Source organism: Merops nubicus, unplaced genomic scaffold (assembly GCF_000691845.1).
Source record: "Merops nubicus isolate BGI_N331 unplaced genomic scaffold, ASM69184v1 scaffold18744, whole genome shotgun sequence".
In the NCBI taxonomy this organism is placed as follows: domain Eukaryota; kingdom Metazoa; phylum Chordata; class Aves; order Coraciiformes; family Meropidae; genus Merops; species Merops nubicus.
In genome coordinates this window covers 5684-24774 of record NW_008602457.1, presented here as the reverse complement: position 1 = coordinate 24774, position 19091 = coordinate 5684, and the positions used below count along the sequence as shown (strand labels likewise).

The 19091-nt window shown below is 49.6% G+C and overlaps 1 protein-coding gene across 2 annotated transcripts; it reads right to left on the bottom strand.

Annotated features, from left to right (window-relative positions):
- Positions 1 to 8305: 8305 nt before the first annotated feature.
- On the bottom strand, positions 8306 to 13343 carry SMAP2 (small ArfGAP2). 2 transcript variants are annotated; one of them, XM_008938382.1, is made up of 9 exons: positions 13206 to 13343; positions 12549 to 12634; positions 11616 to 11694; positions 11166 to 11252; positions 10621 to 10702; positions 9999 to 10099; positions 9720 to 9885; positions 9143 to 9462; positions 8306 to 8749 (listed from the first exon to the last, which is right to left on the bottom strand). In XM_008938382.1, the coding sequence occupies exons 2-9, from the start codon at positions 12629 to 12631 to the stop codon at positions 8624 to 8626; spliced, it is 1044 nt and encodes a 347-aa protein (XP_008936630.1). In that variant the 5' UTR covers positions 12632 to 12634; positions 13206 to 13343; the 3' UTR covers positions 8306 to 8623. The 2 variants fall into 2 exon arrangements, with proteins under 2 accessions (XP_008936630.1, XP_008936629.1); XM_008938381.1 differs by having other exon boundaries at positions 9143 to 9465; positions 13206 to 13335.
- Between the last annotated feature and the right edge of the window lie 5748 nt (positions 13344 to 19091).

Genomic DNA, 19091 nt, shown 5'->3' with positions numbered 1-19091 from the left:
GCCCCCCACGTCTCCCTCGGGACCCCCCCGTGGGAGCCTCTCGGCCCCGCGCCGCCGCGAGCAGGATCCCCACGAGGTTCCTCTTCCTTCCATTGGGCTCCTCGCCTCCGAGGACAAGGGAGCTTCTCAAAGGGACAACAAAAACTCGGAAAAACCCCCAACTCAGCACTGTTGTTTCGTTTTCCAAGGAATGTAGCATCTTCTCTTATGTAGCTTGCCACGTGCTGACGACTCACTCACTCTCTGCAATATCTCAGAGGCTCCGGGCTGACCGGAATCATCTGCCAGGCACTTCCCCTTCCTTCGTTTTCCGACCCCAATCCTGCAACACTCAGCAAGCACTTCTGCTGGCCATCTTTTTTTTTTTTTTTTCCTTTTTTCCCCCCTTTTTTTATTTTAAATACCTTTTATTTTTTTCTGGTAGCATGTAGCCTGTGACCAGTGACATTGCCAAAGCAAGGGAGAAGAGGAAAAGGTGCCCTCGCCTCACCCAAGCGTATGCTGGTCTTACCCTCCTGTTTCACCGTGGTCTTGCCCAGCCAAAGCAAGACCCAAAAATCTGAACTCTGTGATGCCTCGTGTGAAAATCCCCATCAGGAGAAGGCGACCTGACGGAGCAGGGGTGCCGGGAGGCTGGTCACTCCTCTGCCTCCAGCCCCTTCCTCCCACGAGGTCCAGCTCAAGGTCTGGGATGCTGTCCTCGGGTCTGGGATGTTCTCCTCGGGTCTAGGAGGCTCCCCTCAAAGTCTGGGGGGGCTCTCAGGTCCGGGGGGCTCCCCTTGATACTTGAATTTCCAGTAGGAGCAGAGGGTTTGCCAGGCCCCACGGCAGGACTCACCTTTCTCTAACTCTTGACTCGTTGGTACGCTACAGGGGAACATCTCAACAGCATCTTCTGCTGATCTGGAATCCGGGTGACTGAGAGGTTACGAACAAAGGACTCGATGCTTTGAGTTTATTATCAGGATGAGTGTTTTGGGTTTTTTTGTTTGTATGTTTCGTTTGTTTGTTTTTAAAGCAGCATTTTGGTTCCCCTCCGAGGGACCAGTTCTTGTAGCAAAACCGAGAATTACGGAAGCTTTTTTTGAAGGTGCCTAATGAAATTTGCTGAAAATACTCAGGGGAGACACCACTAGAAACTCTGGTTTCTTCATAAAATACACTTAACACAGTGACTGTCCTGAAGGATCAGTTTCCAAAAGAGAGAGAGAGAGAAAAAAAAAATAAATCAACACACCAAAAGTTGAGCAGTCCCAAGACTGGAAGAGGACAAAAAGGTTAATGGGGAATTCCTCCCAACCAGGTGGCTCTGACCTTCAGCCTCCAACACAAACCGACCCACAGCACAGCTGGGAGGTTTTTACAAGGATTTATTGGCAGAGCAGAGAACTTCCCAATGCACAGAGCACAACAGAACCACCTGCCCGTGGTTCTCCTGGTGACGCCAGGAGGGATGAACCAGCTCCAACCTGTTGCCACAACGGAACCAACCCCAAACCTGAAGGACAAGACTGGGGTAAGGAAGCTGTTCCCTCCACAGACCCACACCCAGGGGTCAGCCCAGCTCTGCTGTGGGGCTGGTTTGCCTGGGATTTTAACAACATCATGGACAAGGAATTTCAGCTGCTGTTGAGGAATTTGGGTCTTTATCAACTCGGAATCTCTGAGAAGAGAGTAGGCTGGAGGCTGCTGACCAGGGATGGAGAGGGATCTGCTTCAAGACCCCAGTGCCCCCCTCCTAAAGGATTAAATCCTCGCCTGCCAGGGTGGTAAGTGCTTGTTGAAGCTCGTGCACAGAGCCAAGGGAGGCACTGACAGTCTCAAGTGGTTTGAGGAAGCAAACGTGGTGCCCTTGCTACTGAAAGAGGAATAAACAATGGCTTGAACATGATGTTCCTTCCAGAGCATGAAGAAGTTATATGAGGTCAGCGATGCCTGGATGAGGCTAAACTTTCTCTGCCCCAGTGTGCTGCATTTTTGAATATACGTGAGGGAAGGCATCTTAAGAGGAAAAGCTTTCTGCTCCTTCAAGCTAACATTTGCTTTTGCTTTTACCAACTCTATTTCAATGGAAAAATGACAAATCTGCCTGTGGCAGGACAGCAACCGTGTCCAGGGGAGGTGGAACAGGCGTGGGCAGAGCTGGGAGCTGTTGTGTGCTCACTGGTGTGGACACAGCATCCCACCCCCTGCCCCTTCCAGCACAGAGCTCAGTGGCTGCAGGGTTCTCCAGGGAGCAGCAGAACTTCACTGCTCCCCCTCTCCACATGAGGCTTTTCTGGAGAGACACAACAGAAATGGGGTGAAGAGCAGCAGGAGCACCCAGACACCTGGGGCACAGACCCACAGCAGCAGATCCCTGGGGCTCACTGAAAAACCCAGCAGGTGGGAAATCCAGAGGAGAGAACCATCCTCTGAAGGCACAGCCTCCAGGGGAAACCCAAGAACTTCCTGAGTTCATCATCACTGGACTCGAGGCTGCAGCAGAGGCTGTAACAACGTGGGAAGGAGCCACAGCCCAGCTCTGCCCCACGGTGCTGCAACACCAGGGGCTCCTGGAGACCAGCAGGGAGGAGCCACCCTGCCAGTGACCTCACAGGACTGACTGAACTCCATCCAGACCTGACCTTCACTGCCTGCACCACGTGCCCACTCCTCCCAGGGAGCTGGGACCAAGTCCCCTGGGGAGCATCTGGGTCAGGACTCACCTCACCCTGGTGGGGAAGAAGTAGAAGGGGAGAGATGGACGTGTGCCACCTTCACAGGGCAACATCAGCTCCTCCTCACTGCTGAACGTGTGACACCAGCTGCCAGACCTCCTCCAGCAACAAGAACAAAAAAGCCAAGCCACCCAACTGCTTTCTACACGACACCAGAAAACCCACAAGCTTCTGGACTCCAGGTTTTTTGGGGGAATGTTTTCTTGCAAAGGGTATTTTTTAAATGTCCTATATATGATTTGCAAAAGGTGGCAACACTGAGTAGGTGTTCTCAATTTCCTCCATCTTCCATTAAGAAAGGAAATTCAAACCATTTGATTTTCCAGATGTTTTCCCCTAGAAACCATAATTAATATTAAATTGAATGAGCTTTACAGCCCCTTTTACCCCCAGCAGTAAGTGAACAGCAAGCAGCACCCAGCTGAGACACAGAAGACCTTACAGTAGATGATAGTGTCCAAATCAAGGCACCCTACTTGAGTACCAAGGATGAATTTGCCAAAATAGCCTTGAAATGATACTTAAATGGGATCTAACTGTAAATGCTGGTTAAAGAAAAAAAGATAGTCATGGCCAGACAGCAAAGCATAGACAACACTACAGGAGTTTGTGCCCAGGCCTGAGAGATCCCTGGTGTTTCTACAAGCCTGGAATGGGCTTTGTTTGCCAAAGCTGAGTGAAAATTTTCCTCAGGCATTGTGGGCCTGGGTTCAGGTGAGAAATTCTGGGCTCAGTCAGAAATCACCTCCTGTTTCATTAACGTCATGGGATGTTGAAAAATGGGGAGAGGAGACTTAGACAGTTCACTGAAATCAAGTGAGATGTGGAAGCAGTTAGCTGGGCAGTGATCAGAAAATGCAGCCTGTTCACTGGCTTTGGCCAATGCCACAGAGAGCAGGAAACGTTCCCTCTGTGGCCACCTTCTCCAGCCCTCAAAACCTCTTCTCCAGAAGCACTCCCAGACGTAGCTCTTGCTTGCAAATCTGCAGCCAGGAATCCCCCCCAGAGTGGGATCAGGATTCCCCCCTGGATCAGGGGAGTCTCTTCTGTTCTCTGTCTCACCCGACTGCTCCAGCAGCTCCCACCCAGAGCCAAGCCTGGATCTGCAGGTGCTTGTGCCCAGCACTGTGTGAGAAGAGTGAACCCATCAGAATACCTGCACATGTCCCAGGGGCCTGGCAGACCCTTGGCAGCCGTGAGCACGACGGGAGGGTCTTCACTGACCCAAGACCATTTCTAAACCCAACACTGCTGGTGTTTTTTCAGGCATAAAGAATCCACCTTCTATTTTCTTCCAGTTGACGCAGAAGCTTCTTCCCTGATGGGTGTGAAACATTTGGACAAGGCACATCTGTGAGCTTCCTCCAGGGTGTGCATTTGGCTACTGATTTGGAAAAGAATTGTTTTTTAAAGGTCAAGGAGCAGTGTTCAGGCACCGTTCTGGATGGCTGGATTCAAAATCTGAAGGTGTTTTGCATCACAGATGGAAAAGAGAGGCTTTCCTTTGGCTTTTTCATGCCTTTCAGGCAAATATACCTTCAGTAAAAGCAAGGTTTGCATCCCAGGATGTGCTGAAGGCACGACCACCCTGCCCCAGTGTTTCTCTGGCAGAGCTCTTTCAACTGGAAGTCTTCCTTCTACTTCACGTTCACAAGCATAAGAAACCACCCCAGCCCCTGGCTGGTTGTTAGAGGTGCAAGAATTTTGTTCATGAGCTGAAAAAGAAGGTTGAAAGGCTGCAGAAAAGGCTTCCTGTGGGAAAAAAAAGTGTCTGCAGTACGCCTGGTTAGAATTGGGGTGATGAAGATGAGCTGAAGTTACACAACACGCTCGCAGTGACCAGACGTGACAGCAACACCCACCTGAGCTGAGCTGCTCTCTGCTGGAGGAAGAGTTTGGTTTTAAAAGCAGACTTGGGAAAAGTTGTCCAGTTAAAGGGCCTGAGTGTTGGTCCTGCTGTCTGAGTAACCGCCACACTGTTCAGCCCCAGGACCCCCGGGAGGCAGCTGGGGGAGCAGCTCCCAGGGAGCCCCAGGGGCTGGGTGACCACTGCAGCTCCCATTATTGGTATACCTCATTTTGTTTCTTCCCCACCCCCCTTTTCTCTTTAGGAACCAGAGCTTCGTGCACTCTCTCACATTCAGGTTATTTTGGGTTGTAACTGTGCAATGAAGAGCAATTCCTCGGGGGGTGCATTTCCCACCTCTGCTTCGTTCAGCACTTGCACTACTGATGGCTGAGCTGAAGGGCGAGGGAAGCGAGAGGCCGGGGGGCTTCTCTGGAGGGAGGGGAGATGTGGCTGGCCAGGAGGTGCCCCCCTTTCATCACTCCTGTTATCAGCATGTAGATAAGGGGTGCTCAGAGCCTGGCATGAGTGGGAGAGCACAGCCCTGCTCCCCCAGCAGCCCTCCCCTCCCACGGCCAGGGCTGTGCTGCTGCTCTCCGGGGGGCACTGAACCCCTGGGGCCAGGCAGAGAGGGCTGTCCCTGCAGCCAGGGGACAGGCACCCCACTGCCCTGCAGGATCACTGTAAATAGCTGCTAGATCCCAGCACTCGCTAAAAAAAATAAGGGAACATTGTCCTGACAGTTGCAGTGAGGACCATGAAGTGATGCTTGATGTCAGAGGGCCTCTGGAGGAGCAGCACTCCCCTCCTTGTTCCCAGCTGGCCAGGGACCCTGGCAGCAGATGCCTCTTGAATGTTAGCACTTTGAAGTTGGTGGCCTTGTTTTCTTAAAAGGGCTTGATCTTTTCATGCAGTTAAAACTTATCTTCCCCATCATGTTGTCCTACTCCCCACCTCAAAATTAAACTACCAACAAGCACCTGGACTATCCAAGATATTATCCAGGACTCAAGAATCTGTCATTAATCTCAGAAGTTTATACCTCAAAAACGTACACGACTGTCTTGGTTACACTTGGTTAAGTAGCAGCTCCAAGTTTGAAGATTGTCCTTGAATTTTGATTATTAGCACCAGGAAAAAGACCAAAACCAACCCCACGTAAGCAGAGAAAAAGCACTGATGAATTTTTTTAGATGCACCCAAACTGAAGCATTCATCCTATCAAAAAATTCAGAATTTGTACTCCCAAACAAGACACGTGAGGGATTTTATCTACACCCTACAAATTAAACACAGCCTATGCCTTTTAAATTACATTAGCCCCCTATAAAACATAAAAGGGGGAATAAAAAGGTCCAAGACTGTTAAAGGTATGAGGCAGTAAGAGATACACCCAGACCAATGCAGCCAGCCAGTCATTTCTAACCAGGTAGCTCCTAACTTCTAACCATAGTCCTCCAGGTAGCTGCTTCAGAAGCCCCAAAATGAGCATCTTGGTTTGGGTGCATCAAAAAACCAGTGCCACAGCTGAGCAAAGACACATTGATGCTACTTTCACGTTTTCCATCATAAAAACCCCCAGCAAGTCGCATCGAGGAGAATTACCCAAACCAAAGGGGTCCCATTAGATCAGGAAGTTGTCACAGCTTCATTAGCCACGAGTTAATTGCTCCTACAAGCTTGGTCTTCAGTCTCTTGATGAAGAAGGTAGCAGACATCTCACCCTTCGAGTGGCACACGTCAGCTTTGTGTCTTTCTCTGTGTGTCTGTTACCTAGGGGAAAAAGGAGAGTTAGGTGCAGAACTCGGGCAGGACTGGCACTCAGCCTGGGCAGCTCTGTGCTCTTGGAAGCCAGGGGGCAGCTGTGCCAGTGACCAAACCTGGCTGCCTCCAGCAGCCCACTTGTATTTTGTGATAAACTTTGCTTTGATGACAGATTCGTTAAGTTTTAACGACTTCCACCTTAAAAGAAACGCCGCAGAGGGGTGAACTGGGGGGGCCTTTAAGCTCCAGTTCCACATTCAAGACAAGGGGATGGGCTTGTGATGGATACTTGAGGATGGTAAGAGATTTAAAAAAAAAAAAGCATAATGGCAATTTTCTACCTGTGCTATGTAATGTTTTATATGTGCGTGGTCTTTCTTAATGTCAAACTCTTGTATTTTTGTGGTTTATATGCAGCAGGGCTGATGGCTGGGAGGGTGCACGCTGTTTTGTAAAATATTCTTAGCCAGTTTTCCCAAAGAGGGAAACAAAAAAAAAAACCTGAAGTATTCACATTTTCATTGGCTTGTACCTGCATGTACAGTATTGGGGCAGCAAGTGAAGATGATTAAAGCTTGAAAACTTTTCTGTGCTTGAGTGGAGCTTCTCAAAACATCCCAACGAAAAACCAACACCCTAGACCCCCCCCCAAAGAGATATGCTGGGGAGAAAGGGAAGAGGAAGAGCCCCTTTTTTTCTAGGGAAAGCAGATTTTGCCCTGAGGAAAGAAGCACCATAATTAGTATGCAGGCAGAGTACCATCAGCTCAAGGCTCAGTCAGCTGAGCTCTCCCTGCAGCTGCACATAGCCACCCACAACCCCACAAAAAACTGCCCTTCCTCCCCCTGCCTCAGGTGACTCCCAACTCCCCCCAGCCTTCCACATTCCCACCGTTACCATTTGTTTTATAAAAGCTTAACATTTACCTTTTGGACAGGCCCTGGTGAGGTTTCTGTTGAGCACTGGGGTGAAGCTGCAGCTCGAGGCAGTCGGGTTCTTGCTGCAGGAACAGTTTGCCCACAAGAGCTGTGAGTCTCTTGCCCACACAAGTGTCAACTGCCCCAATGCTGCCTCTGCTGAGCCTGGTGCTTTGCCCACAGTCCTCCCTGTGACATTTGGGACACAGCCACGCTACAAAGCAGATGGAGATGGTCTGACTCAGGTGAAAGGCTCCAAATCTCTGCACCTGAAGGGAGCGACTCGCCCCAAAGACAGTGGTGGTTCAAGACAACCTGTCACACTGCTTACAAACAGCAGAAGGCAGCTGAGGAGGTTTCACCGCAGTATTGGTTTTATTTGGGAATTTACATATACACAGGATAAAGTAAACTGCAGAAGTCTGACTTCTGGCACACGCTGATGGGTTTAAGCAGTTGTGTTCTACCGAAGATGAGAAAAGAAATCTGAACCCCCCACCCACTTCTTATGCCTAGAGTAGAATGTCAAAAAGCTAGCCAGGAAAAGGGACCAGGATTACACAGGAACAACAAAAAAAAAAATATGAAAAAAGTATAAATTAGGATGTCATAGTCATTTTAAAAGTGTAAGAAAACTTGCCGTGGGCTTTCAGCCCTTGATAAGTTACCTCTCAGTTAGATTGTTAAAAGTTAAATACATCAATACCACATATTAGACAGAAAAGCCACTCTGAAGTGCAAGTTTCACATTCCAAACAGCTTGCCCCCACACTGTGAGAGAATCCTGCTTGCTCACGGGGGGAGGGAGAGGGGGCTTCCAAATCACTTTGGTTCCAATGAGGGTTGGTGAGCCAAGCACAGCAAGGCCTCGGCTCCGGAGAACTCCACTCAAGGGAAGAGGTAGCAAGGCTTGCTTGCCCCTGGGTTCCAATCCAGTTCCTCAGCACCAAACAAGGTTTCCACCCCTCTGCTAACCAAACCCCCCCACTAATACTAGAGTTCAAGTGATTCTGAGAAGGGCTCAGGATCTTTGTTCTCTCAGTGCCACCTGTAACCTCAGGTCTCCCACGTTCCTCGGTCGCCTCTGCCCAGGTACCCAGCAGGACATCAAGTGCTACCCAGAAGCATTAGTGGAGGTTTGTGCAAGGAGGGGGGTCCCCCCCAGAAGTGTGCATTGACTGTGCTAAATACAGGGGAGCTCATGTTCTGACCACTGAGGTGGTTTCACCGTGTCTGACAGTGAAAAGGCAGAGATGGGTCTCAGTTATGGAAAGAGGCTCGGGCTGGGCAGCCAGCCAGAAAGAAAAACCCTGAATGTCTCATGGAGCAGTTTTGAAGAACAGAACAGAAGGCAAAAATGGTCACAACGCAAGGGCTCATTTGGACATCTGAGTGCTGAGGGACTGATTGCTTCCCTGGGCACCTCCTCCGCCCATCGACTGTCCATACCCCATCAGGCCATTAGCTCCATAGAAGTTCATCCCAGCCATCTGCTGGGTCATCTGCAAAGGGGAGAGAAGTCAAGGTCACGTCAAGGAGACTGACAGCCCACAGCAGTCAAAGGTAAAACTCTTGCTCCACAATGTATTACAAGCTTAAGCAAGTTCTCCCAAAGAGCTATGGCAAACAGAAGTCCCTGCCTTCTCCCTGTCTGCCCACCTAGCAAGCTGAGGGGCTTTTCATCATAGCTGCTGCTGCACTGATTTTTATTCTCTACCAATCACCAAGACCCCTGAGCAAGTCACTCCTTGGCCTGAGGGGTCAGCAGCCCTCCCCCAACCCCAGGAGCCAGCCTCTGAAATCACCCAAAGTCTCCCAGGAGCTCCATTCAATCCCATGTGCCTCCCCCCACTGCCCTCCACCCCTCTCTGGGCCAGCAGAAGACCCCAGCTCACCTGGGTGATGTTCCACTGCAGCTGCTGGGCTGGCTGCACGCCGTAGAGGGGCTGGGGCACTGCTGCCATGGTGGCCACGTAGCCAGCCTGCTGTGCAGCCAGCAGCCCGTTGGGGACGCCGAGGACGGCCGCCTGCACGTTGCCCACGTACCCTGCTGGGATGGCCATGGGAGTCACCAGCCCTGCGGCCCCAGGCTGGGCCATCATGCCCACAGATGGGGCCACCATGCCTCCCATCATGCTGCTGGAGGGGGGGACTCCTGGAAAGCTGGTGTAGGCTGCTGCAGGATAGGCCATCTGAGCTGGGGCCATGAACATCGCTCCTGGAACAGGCAGAGAAGAGATGAAGGGAAGAACTGGGGCATTATTGTCAGAGGCTGAAGTGTCAACCTTGCTATCAGAGACTATCACAACCTTCTCTTGGCCATGACATCCAGACTAAGCTGCTTGTTCTGCTTCTCACCAGCTCTCAAGGAGGACCACCTACACACCCACATTGCCTGTCAGCTGCCAGGACACCCCACCCACTGTGAATTAGTGTGCTGCTGTTCCACAGCTCTGCTCTGAGCTCCGTTACCTTGTGCAGGCAGCTGAGGTGTTTGAGAGCCATACAAGGAGAGGATAGAGTCTTTAGAGAGCTGCTTCTTCCCCACCTCCTCTCCTTTGCCTCCCGGCTCAGGGAAGAGGTTCAGGTTTTCAGGAACAGAACCAGCACATCCAGATGTTGGCATAGAGCCAGTGACCTGAGACAGAGACAGCACAAGCTCAACAGCTGCATTCAGCACCAGGGAAGACACAGATCATCTCATTCAAGTCTCTAACCAGGCTGTGTCAAACCTTGATGTTCCCAACTTACCTTCCTGGAGTCAGAGTTTGATCCCACCGAGGCAAAAAGATCCAGATCCTTCTCCAAGCTGCTAGGCCTGCCATTTGTGACTGTGGTGGTCACAGGAGCGTCTGGAAGAGACACAAAGCTGTGATGATGTTCTCACAGATGGCCTCAGGCTGAGGGGCAGCCTCCTTGCCAGTTGAGCAGTTTGCACATATGCCACTCAACCCAGTGACCTGACCTGGAGCCTACTTCAGCCAACTCACACTGCCAGCTCCTCACTCGTCCTTCTGGTGCCGAGGAGGAGCTGGCTCAGAGGACCAAGGAAGTGCCCTGTGCCACGTCTGCCCGATTAACCCCGGAGCAGCCAGGAGCCACGCTGTGTCTGGAGACCACTCCTGCTGCCCCTGCACTCCCACAGCACAGCCAGGGCACCAGAGTGAAGGAAAACACACAGAGAAGTGTTTCTGCTGCAGTCTGAGCACTGTGCTTGAGCTGCACTGGAGCAGTAAGTAAAACACTCTGGTGTCCCCACCAGCGACTGTTCCCCTGACGTGCAGAACAAGCACCAAAAGCTCAGCTTCACCAGATCAAGGGAGGGGTTATGGGGTCACTGCCAGCAGTGCAGTAAGGCTGGAAAGGCCCTTACCAAGTCCCAGCAAGTCCATTACTGGTTCAGTAGATTTAGGAGAACTTTTCCTAGACTGCTGCGTTTCTTCTTTCTTTTGAGGCTAGGGTGAAAAAAAACCAAGTTTTTTTCAGATTTTGGTTTTACTCCCATACATTAGAGGCTTTAATGAGAGATTAACCCTTAAAATATTTTTTTTCCCCCCCAGTGGACATAAGTGCTTCCAAAGCTATTTCAGATTGAGTATGACATAGTTGTTTTACTGTCCCATTATTGGACCCCACTGTCAAATTAAACATGCTCTAAACTGGGAAAAAGTATCAGCTCAGGCTGGAAAGCTAAGCAGGGATAGCTGGATTCCAATATGCTCTGCACTGCAAGGCAGAGCACATCTGCTTAGTATCCAACAGAGCAGAGGAAAACAAGCTACTACCATTAGTGTGACTCAGTGCATCCACTGCTATGACTGAGGCCAGAAAAAATGCTTCCATATCAAGCTGCTTTACCTCTGCTCTGCTTGAGAGAAGTCTTGACAATTGACCCATGACCATGCCTTTTGGTCTTACCATTTTCACCTTCTCAAAGATGATAGGTTCCAGTTTTCTTTCTGAGATTGCCTCATTACTCCTCTTCCACTTGTCATCCTTTTCTTTCTGTAAGGAAGAAGCCACTGGCATGAGGATCAAAACTCGTCGTCACACCACGAGAAAGTCCATACAGAGCTTTGCATGATGCTGTCACACATCTAAAAGCCCCCACAGACCCAGCTAAAGACCTTCTGCATTGGAAGCTAATCCTCCTTTGAGCAAGGAGATGACAAGATGGCCTTCAAAGGTCCCCTCCAATTTAAATTCTTTCGACAGAATGCCTCCGTGCAATCAGCCTTGGGGAAGAGATTAGTCACTGGTACAGGAAACATTTGAACTGCCTGTTTTCATGCAGTCCCTGCTTACTCAGAAGACAGACACACATCTCAACAGGCACTCGAGCTTCTGTAGCAGTGATGAGACACTGACCCTGAACGTGCTGATGTCAATACTTCGGTCCAGGTATTTCTTCTTCTCGTACTTGTCCCGAATGAAGCTCTCCACAGCTCTGCAAGCAGCTTGTTAAAGACAAATGATTCAAGAACAGAAGACTTACGTAGCATTATTTGCCATGTGGCTACAAGGTACAGGCTGTAACTAAACCAACGCCTGTTTAAAGAGTAACTTTCTTAAAATAATTGAGTGTTGGATCCCAACTACTTCAGCTACTCAATTTTTGCCCTTCGGTTATTCCAAGCATGATGGTGCTATAAAAGGTACAATAAATCAGGGCTTAAATTCCTGGCATGTTTTCTTCACTGATGTATATTTTACTTCAACCAGCACTTCAGAGCACACACGTCATCAGCACAAATCACACAGTGGTCAGAGAAATGGATCCTGTGCATACAAAAGCACCTCAGGCACCAGCTTAAGTCAAAAATGATGGTGGAGAGATGCTCCTGTGCATCTTTAGGGTCACACCACTGCACTCCTGTTGCACTTGGCATCTAGAGACCCCTCCCATAAGGTCAAAATTAAAGCTTAATTTTTCAGAAGTGTTAAACCTTTTTAATCTATCTCCACTGAGAATTTTTAATGCTCAACACTTCTGAAAGTCAACCCTCCTGTTTGCCACAGACTCCAAAGTGCATCTTGTGCAACAGCTGCAGGTTCTAACACTGGTGTCCCAGTTGTCCACCCCGAGAGCTCAGCAGCAATCCTTTTAGCTCTCTTCTGCCTGGTTCTGGAAGCAAGCAGCCCACGGGTGAGGCAGCACTCAGAGGGTGCCCAGCTAGGAACTCCTTCTCCCAGCTGATGCCCAGACACATGGAGTTAAACCTCCCAGGCAAGGAGTGCAGCTACAAAGCAACACGATGAAAAGGCTCCACGTTTCCACAGCAGCAAAGGAAGAAAGGATGCTGATCTGTCTGAGGTCTCCTGAAGTTCTCTGGCAGGTAGGCTTCATAAAGACGATTTGCTTTCCCGTTTCCCATCTCCTGCATGCACTGCAAGTGGAAAGAACTCCTGAGTCCTCCATTTCACAGACATTAAAGCTCTTACACACACCAGCATGCCAGGCTACCAGGAGTTACCATGTTCACTAGAAGGCACAGGCAGCCCTCTGAAGTCTGTTCTTACCTGAAAGCCACTCCTCAGGCTTTTGATGAGGCTGCTGGCTGGGAATCCCCAGCAGCTGCTATGACCCCCCCTCCACAATTACCCAGTCCTAGGCACCACAGCACAGGAGTTATTTGAAGGCAAGGTACATATCACATGGGCAACCTAAAGTCACCCTGGAAGCCCAGGATGTGACTTGCAGAAGCCTCAAGGAGAGGAGGAAGGCAGCAGCTCCACACACCAGGAGCCTTCAGCAGTTTTCCAGAAGCCTGCAGAGCATTTGCCTTTACCCTGTGATGCTTGCCAAGCCTGAAATGAGGACATCTTCCCCTCCCAAGCTAGCCCAGCTTGTTATCTCCTTCTTTATTCACTTCCCACATCTTTGGCCTATTCAGACTTCGTTTACTTCCAAGCTGATGCAGCCCCACTACCAGAACACCCACTGATCACTTGCATTACCTGTATCTGTTCTTGTGTCCACTGGTCAAGATTGACAGATTTTACCCTGGATATATGAACTCCCAGGTTCCTGTGGATGCCAGCACAACGAATGCAGATGAAGACACCAATATTCCAGGATGCCCATCGTGGCCCTGCAAAGAGACACGAGTGTTTCACACCACCAAGTCAACCTGGAGTTGCTTTGAGCAACTGAGAAACTGTACCAAGTGAACTGGCACTGAGGCATTCACTGCTTCATCCAGATTAGAAATTGGAATTGGATGTCAGCAGGATGTTTAAAGGTTGTCTTCCAATCATTACACTTAAAGACAGTATTTTGTTGCCTCCCTCTTCCACTTTGAGAGCTCTACAGAAGGCTAACAACTATTAAGAAGGGGAAGGGGGTGGAAGAAAAACAGGCATTCAAGCTACCCAAGACATTACCAATCCCAAATTTCATCTTGCTTAAATCAGTGTAACAGTCATGTCAAGAGAAGCCTGTGTTCCTGCTTCAGCAGTGGAGAATCTTCCTCAGCTAGCTTTATGCAGTGGAATTGGCTCCAGAATGTTCACTGGAGAAGCAGCAGCAAACACTCGGCGTTTGACATATGGATCACATCATCACATCTGCTGTTAGCCTCGTGCAGGAGGCTGCAGCTGGGCAAGGAGAGCAGCACAAAGCCCAGAAGCTTTGGCCACCAAAACCCTGGAGCCAGGGGCAGGTCCTGGCACAAGACTGAGCAACAGTTCACTGGCAGTTTCTACAGCTCTGCCCAGAGTCACGGCTCGCATGCGGCTGGCGGGCAGGCAGGAGAGCTCCAAGGTGTAGAAGGGAGATCATGCCAGGGGGGAAAAACCACAAGGGAAAGATTAACAAGCTTAGTTTTACTCACTGCAAACAGTTCTCTGAAGGAAACCCAGCAATGCATTACCCAGGGGCTGGCAGAGGTCCACAGGCACTGCCACCACACGCAGCCCCCTGCCCAGGCAGGAGCAGCAGACCCTGGCCACTCTCAGGCCTGCTGAAGGAAGACCAGCATGGGAAGTAGTCCTCTGTGGTGCAAGACAAGCAGGATTTCACACGAAATCATCTGGCTAGAGCTGCCAGCCAGCCACACAGGCCAGCTTCCCCCTGGGGTTGGACATCACTGTCCATGGGTACTGGCCAAGGAGCCTCAGCAAAGCCACGTCCTGAACGAGGGACCCAAGAGCCTCCAATCAGCTCTGCTGGGACTTTTTATAGGCATGACAGGCACTGCTGCAGATGAGTGATCCTGTCTTTTCTTGCCAGAGTTAAAATAGCAAGCCTCAAAGCTAATGAGACTGAGGTGGGAGGGGGAAGAGGGGGAAAAGTGTAATTTCCAAGCCCTAAAAAAGCAGCACTGAATTTGAGTCTCCTAGATGGCTGTGAACAGTTTAATTCTGATTTACTGGGAATTTCTAGAGTATCCCGAGGGATTTGGTGCTGCTAATGGCATCACTGGCTCACAGCCCCTTCCAGGGCAAAGACACACGACCTCTGACTTACCCCCAGTACCTATTCCAGCAAATTCATGTTACAGTTTTAAAAAGGTCTTTGTGAAATCTTTTCCCCTGTCCTGCCACTGCTTTCTGCTTTTTCACTAGATGAGTGAGGCCCTTGAGAATGATATTATTTCAAGGAAGCTGATGAAAGTCCACTTCCCAGCTCAGGAATAGCTCTTCCTGCTCCTGTTAAGGTGCAGACCTTAACATACTCCTGCCTATAGCCCAGTTCCTTTATCACACCTACCGAAATCTAGGACTGAATGCATCAAAGCAGGGGCCCACACTTTTAGCAGCACCTAAATATGCCAGTTACAAAGCTTGCCATGCAAAAATAAAAGGATTGCTCAGTGTTATGTGTGTAGCACACCAAGGTGAAGCCAGGAACTCTGATCCTCCACTGGATTTATTTGTGGAGTTCTCTCCCAGATACACCCTGAGGGCTATAACGTGAGACCGCCAGCAGGATTAAGCATGAGATTCAAGGTTAGATTTAAATTCTAGATATATTTAGCCTTTATAGGACTAAAAGGATTAACACTCAGCTAGATACTACATCAGGGCTGTAGTAATCAGCTCACTGGTTTGTCACATGTACGAGCTCAAGCCAGTGCAACCTCCCACCCTGCGATGTCAGCCCAGGGAATGACTCAGTGGTACAGCCTGTTACACCCATCCTGCCTCAGCCTTCCCCACTCCTGAGGGAAGAAAAGAGGGAGGAAGACCCCTGAGGGTCTGAAACAGCAAGGGCTGGCTACAGGAGTTACACCTGACCCCTGTGCTGAAGCAGCTTCATTGAATTTTAAAAAAATAAAAGTATGCAGGCTTCCAAAAATCCTCCTAGCAGCTAGAGTTTGGTTTGGGGATAAACACACAGCCACGGGTAGCTCTCTTCGCTGGTGTTTATTCCAGCCAGAGTTTGGGCTATAAGAAAGGCTTCAGACCTACAGACAATTGCCAGAAATCTGGGGACATGGTGTTGTTTCTGTCCAGAACCAGGGAGAAGATGGTGATCCCAGAGGTCCAGCAGTCTGCTCTGAGGTGGTGGTGACCCACATGTCCCAGTTAGGTTGGGTCAGATGCCACATGCAGAGCCACCAGGCCAAACATTTTTACTAGTCCTGCAGCTTTGCTAGTATCTAATGCCTCTAATCAGTAAAAGAAACCAAGATTTTGTATAAAGCACTTATTTTTGTGGGCGAGGGGGAAGTGTTCTGCTGCAAAAGTCAACAAGCCTCCCACTTCCCTCTTTTGAGGCCACGATGAAGGAGCTCACACTCGAAGCCACGCAGGGAAGTGGCCAGTAAAGATCTAGCTGGGGAGAACTTCCCCAGTGTCAGATGCCATTTTCCAGGTGACTGACTTGCAGAAAGCCCCAGGTGGTGTTTACAGATGTGAGCTGGTCTACACAGTGCAGCATCTGACTTCCCAAAAACTGAAGTGAGCTGGAGACTGCCCAGAAGCTGCAGTGACCGAAGGGGCAAAACACCTTAAGTAGAAGGCAAAATTTTTATGAGAAAAATGTTTTTATATTGGTAAGTCACTTCAGAGACCACCACAGCAGCGTTTATCAGCAGGACTGGAGGTGCTGTGGAGCTCTGTCTGCCCTGGCAGCCTTTGTGCACACCCTGACACCCCCACAGGTCACTCACACGAGGGCTCAGGGAGCACTTCACCCCCCAGGCTCAATGAATCATGGAAACTTATACGCAGAAGGTTTCAGGCCAAGGGTAACAGAAGCATTTAGCTTGTTAAATCACTAGAAAGAAACATGAAAGAAATTGGTCCTTGCATGAATACTCTCACCAGTGTTATAAAAATAGTTCCCCTGGGGCTGGTGTCCTCACAGCCACCAGCTGGCTCTGCAGCTTGAGGTCTGAAGGAAAACTCACTTCCCATATGCAAAACTGGGAGCTTGCTGCAGGGACAGCCAGGATCAGACACGTGAGCCTGATGCTGTGGTCACTGTTGTTTGGGTATTCTGGCTAATTTTAACATCCACTGTAAGCAAACTACTTGGCACTACCCCGAGCTGGGCATAGCTTGTCCTGATGAAGCATCTCATGCCCCTGTATGTCCCCTCCTAAGAGCACAAATCCTGCCTGGAGAAGGGCAACCATCTGTAGGTGAGCATGAGATGAAAGGAAATGGCAGTTTTGAGTTAGAATCAAAACAGACCTAGGAGCCCAGCTACAGGCTCAGTTCTGGCACAGTATTAAGACCAGCTCAGACCACTCTGGGATTTATCCTTAGCCTGGCAGTGGTGGCAAGAACATCCCAAGCTTAAAAGCATCCATTGCTCAGCCAGTTTTCATTTTAGAAAGCTGCACTGAATACTTGGGTGTGTTCCTGAGCGAGGATGCAGCACCATCAGCAGAGACTGGACAGCTCTGTGAGAAGCTCAGCTGCCCAGTCCCTGCCTCCCTGAGACACTTCCACAGCCTGCTTTATATCCAAGCCTGTCAAAAGAAACACCACGGCCCAAGCTGATGATACCAGCTCAAGTGAGCATCTAACCCAGCATCATTACTGCCTGAGTGACCTGCCCAGACTGAAAAGGTTCCTGATTCCCTTTTAAAACCCCTGCACAGTCTGGCCAGTCCCCATCATGTCTTAGTTACTTGTTGAAAGTTCACACCCTTGAGTGTTTTTAATCAAGGACTTCCAAGGGGATTCACTCCTCACCCTTTATTCAGGCTTTAGGTCTTGGCTGCAGCTACTCAACGCAAGTTTCTGGGGTAATAACTCTCCAGAAGGCATTAAAAATAAAACAGAAGCTGGCTGCAAAGCCACTGCTCTTTTGAGAAGGCGAGGGGGGGGTGGGTGAGGAAAAAAATAGATGCTTTCATAGGCAGGAAGGAGAGCACATCACCATTCAGAGCCTGATGAAATATTCCCAGTGCAAACAATCATTTGACTCGCAGGCTCGCTGCCTGCACCCGGGCAGAGCCTGGCTGGGAGAGGGAGCTGTGCCCACAGCTCTGCCCAGCTCACACTGCTGCCTGGGGGGGGCTACAGCACCACACAACCATCCCCTGGCCCCCCCAGGGCAAGGGGATGTGGGAAATCCTCCTCGGAGCTGGATAAGCCCTGCAGGTGACATCCACACCCTCTCATCCAAGCCTCCACCAGCACTTGGAGACCTCTCATCGAGTTGAAGCTGAGGAGTCCTGTTTGCTGCAGAGCCAAATGAGGAAATAGCCAAATAATAGCCCAATATCCAAGAGCTTCCCTTGACTCCTCGTTTCCTTATTCTGGAAAAGGATTGCTTAATGAGTTACTGAAATTCATTCCACTCATAGGTGAGCTATGACAAAAGCTGTCTTGCAAAACAACTTCCTCTGCTCTTTGCTGTCAACATCTGCTCCACAGTCAAGTGCTCAGATTAGTTTGGGGAAACAAGATAAACTCTGCTAGTGAGTAAAAAGCACAGTTAAACCCAGCTATGAGAGCTCTCAGCTACACTATTTATTTATTGACACAGGCTAGTTAGTTACTGGCCTGAGCACATTAATTGATCTGGGATTTATGGACCTGTCTCTGCTGCACCCCCAGGTTTAGAGCCAGACCAAGCCCTTTGTGCAGTTTTCAAGGAAGCCATTGGAAACCAGTGAAACAGGGATGCTGAAGCCCAAAAGCTCTGGAGCAAAGGAGCTGGGCAGATATATGCCTAGGGAAATACTTCAGTGGTTCAAAAATTCAGCTTTATGCCATCCTTTGAAAGAGGAAAGTGCTGTATCCAGGGGTTTTGTCTTTTTTTTGGCTGGCAAAAGATTGCTGCAGTAATCACAGTCTTTAACCATTCTTTGCAGGAGAAAGGAAGAGCCAGAGGCATCTACAGGGGTTGAGGATACTGCTTCCAACAACAGCTTGGAGCTTTGCCTTAGAAACCTTCTTGGCTGTATTAGTAGCAAGCAGTACACTCTTGACTTGCCCAAATCATCATGTTTGCTGGGTACCTCACCAGAGCAAGCTCACTCCTCCTCCTCTCAGGAACAGGCTTCAAATCTCCTACAGTTCACCAGAAACATCTAAGACTGGAGCCCCCAGTGACCTTGAACACAGCTTACAGCAGTGTTTGATCTGACGTTGAGGAGTGGGAAGCTCACAGCAGCTGCTTTCAACACACATCTTATCACTGTTACCATCTTGTTCTTTGAAGAAGCACTGTGGTGCTACAACCACAGATGGAGCAAGGTGGAGGAAATTAAAAGAGATGCTGTGAACAGCAGGGTGGGTCCTTCCTGCTGCTGCAGGAAGTTATGTTTATGACTTCAGTAAATAAACTGTGAAAGTGACAATTTCAAGCAGATGCTATAATAAGAACCCATGAAGAAGACTGGTTAACATCACCAACACTGATGGCAGTGCAGCCTAAGG

Bases quoted from the DNA above. Each gene is read 5' to 3' on its own strand.
- SMAP2 (XM_008938381.1), bottom strand. From the start codon at position 12,631: ATGCAGGAGATGGGAAACGGGAAAGCAAATCGTCTTTATGAAGCCTAC. The intron at 11,253-11,615 runs GTCAGTGTCTCA...TCTTCCTTACAG, and splicing joins TTGACATCAGCACGTTCAGG to AAAGAAAAGGATGACAAGTG. The intron at 10,703-11,165 runs GTAAGACCAAAA...TTTTCACCCTAG, and splicing joins TCTTTGAGAAGGTGAAAATG to CCTCAAAAGAAAGAAGAAAC.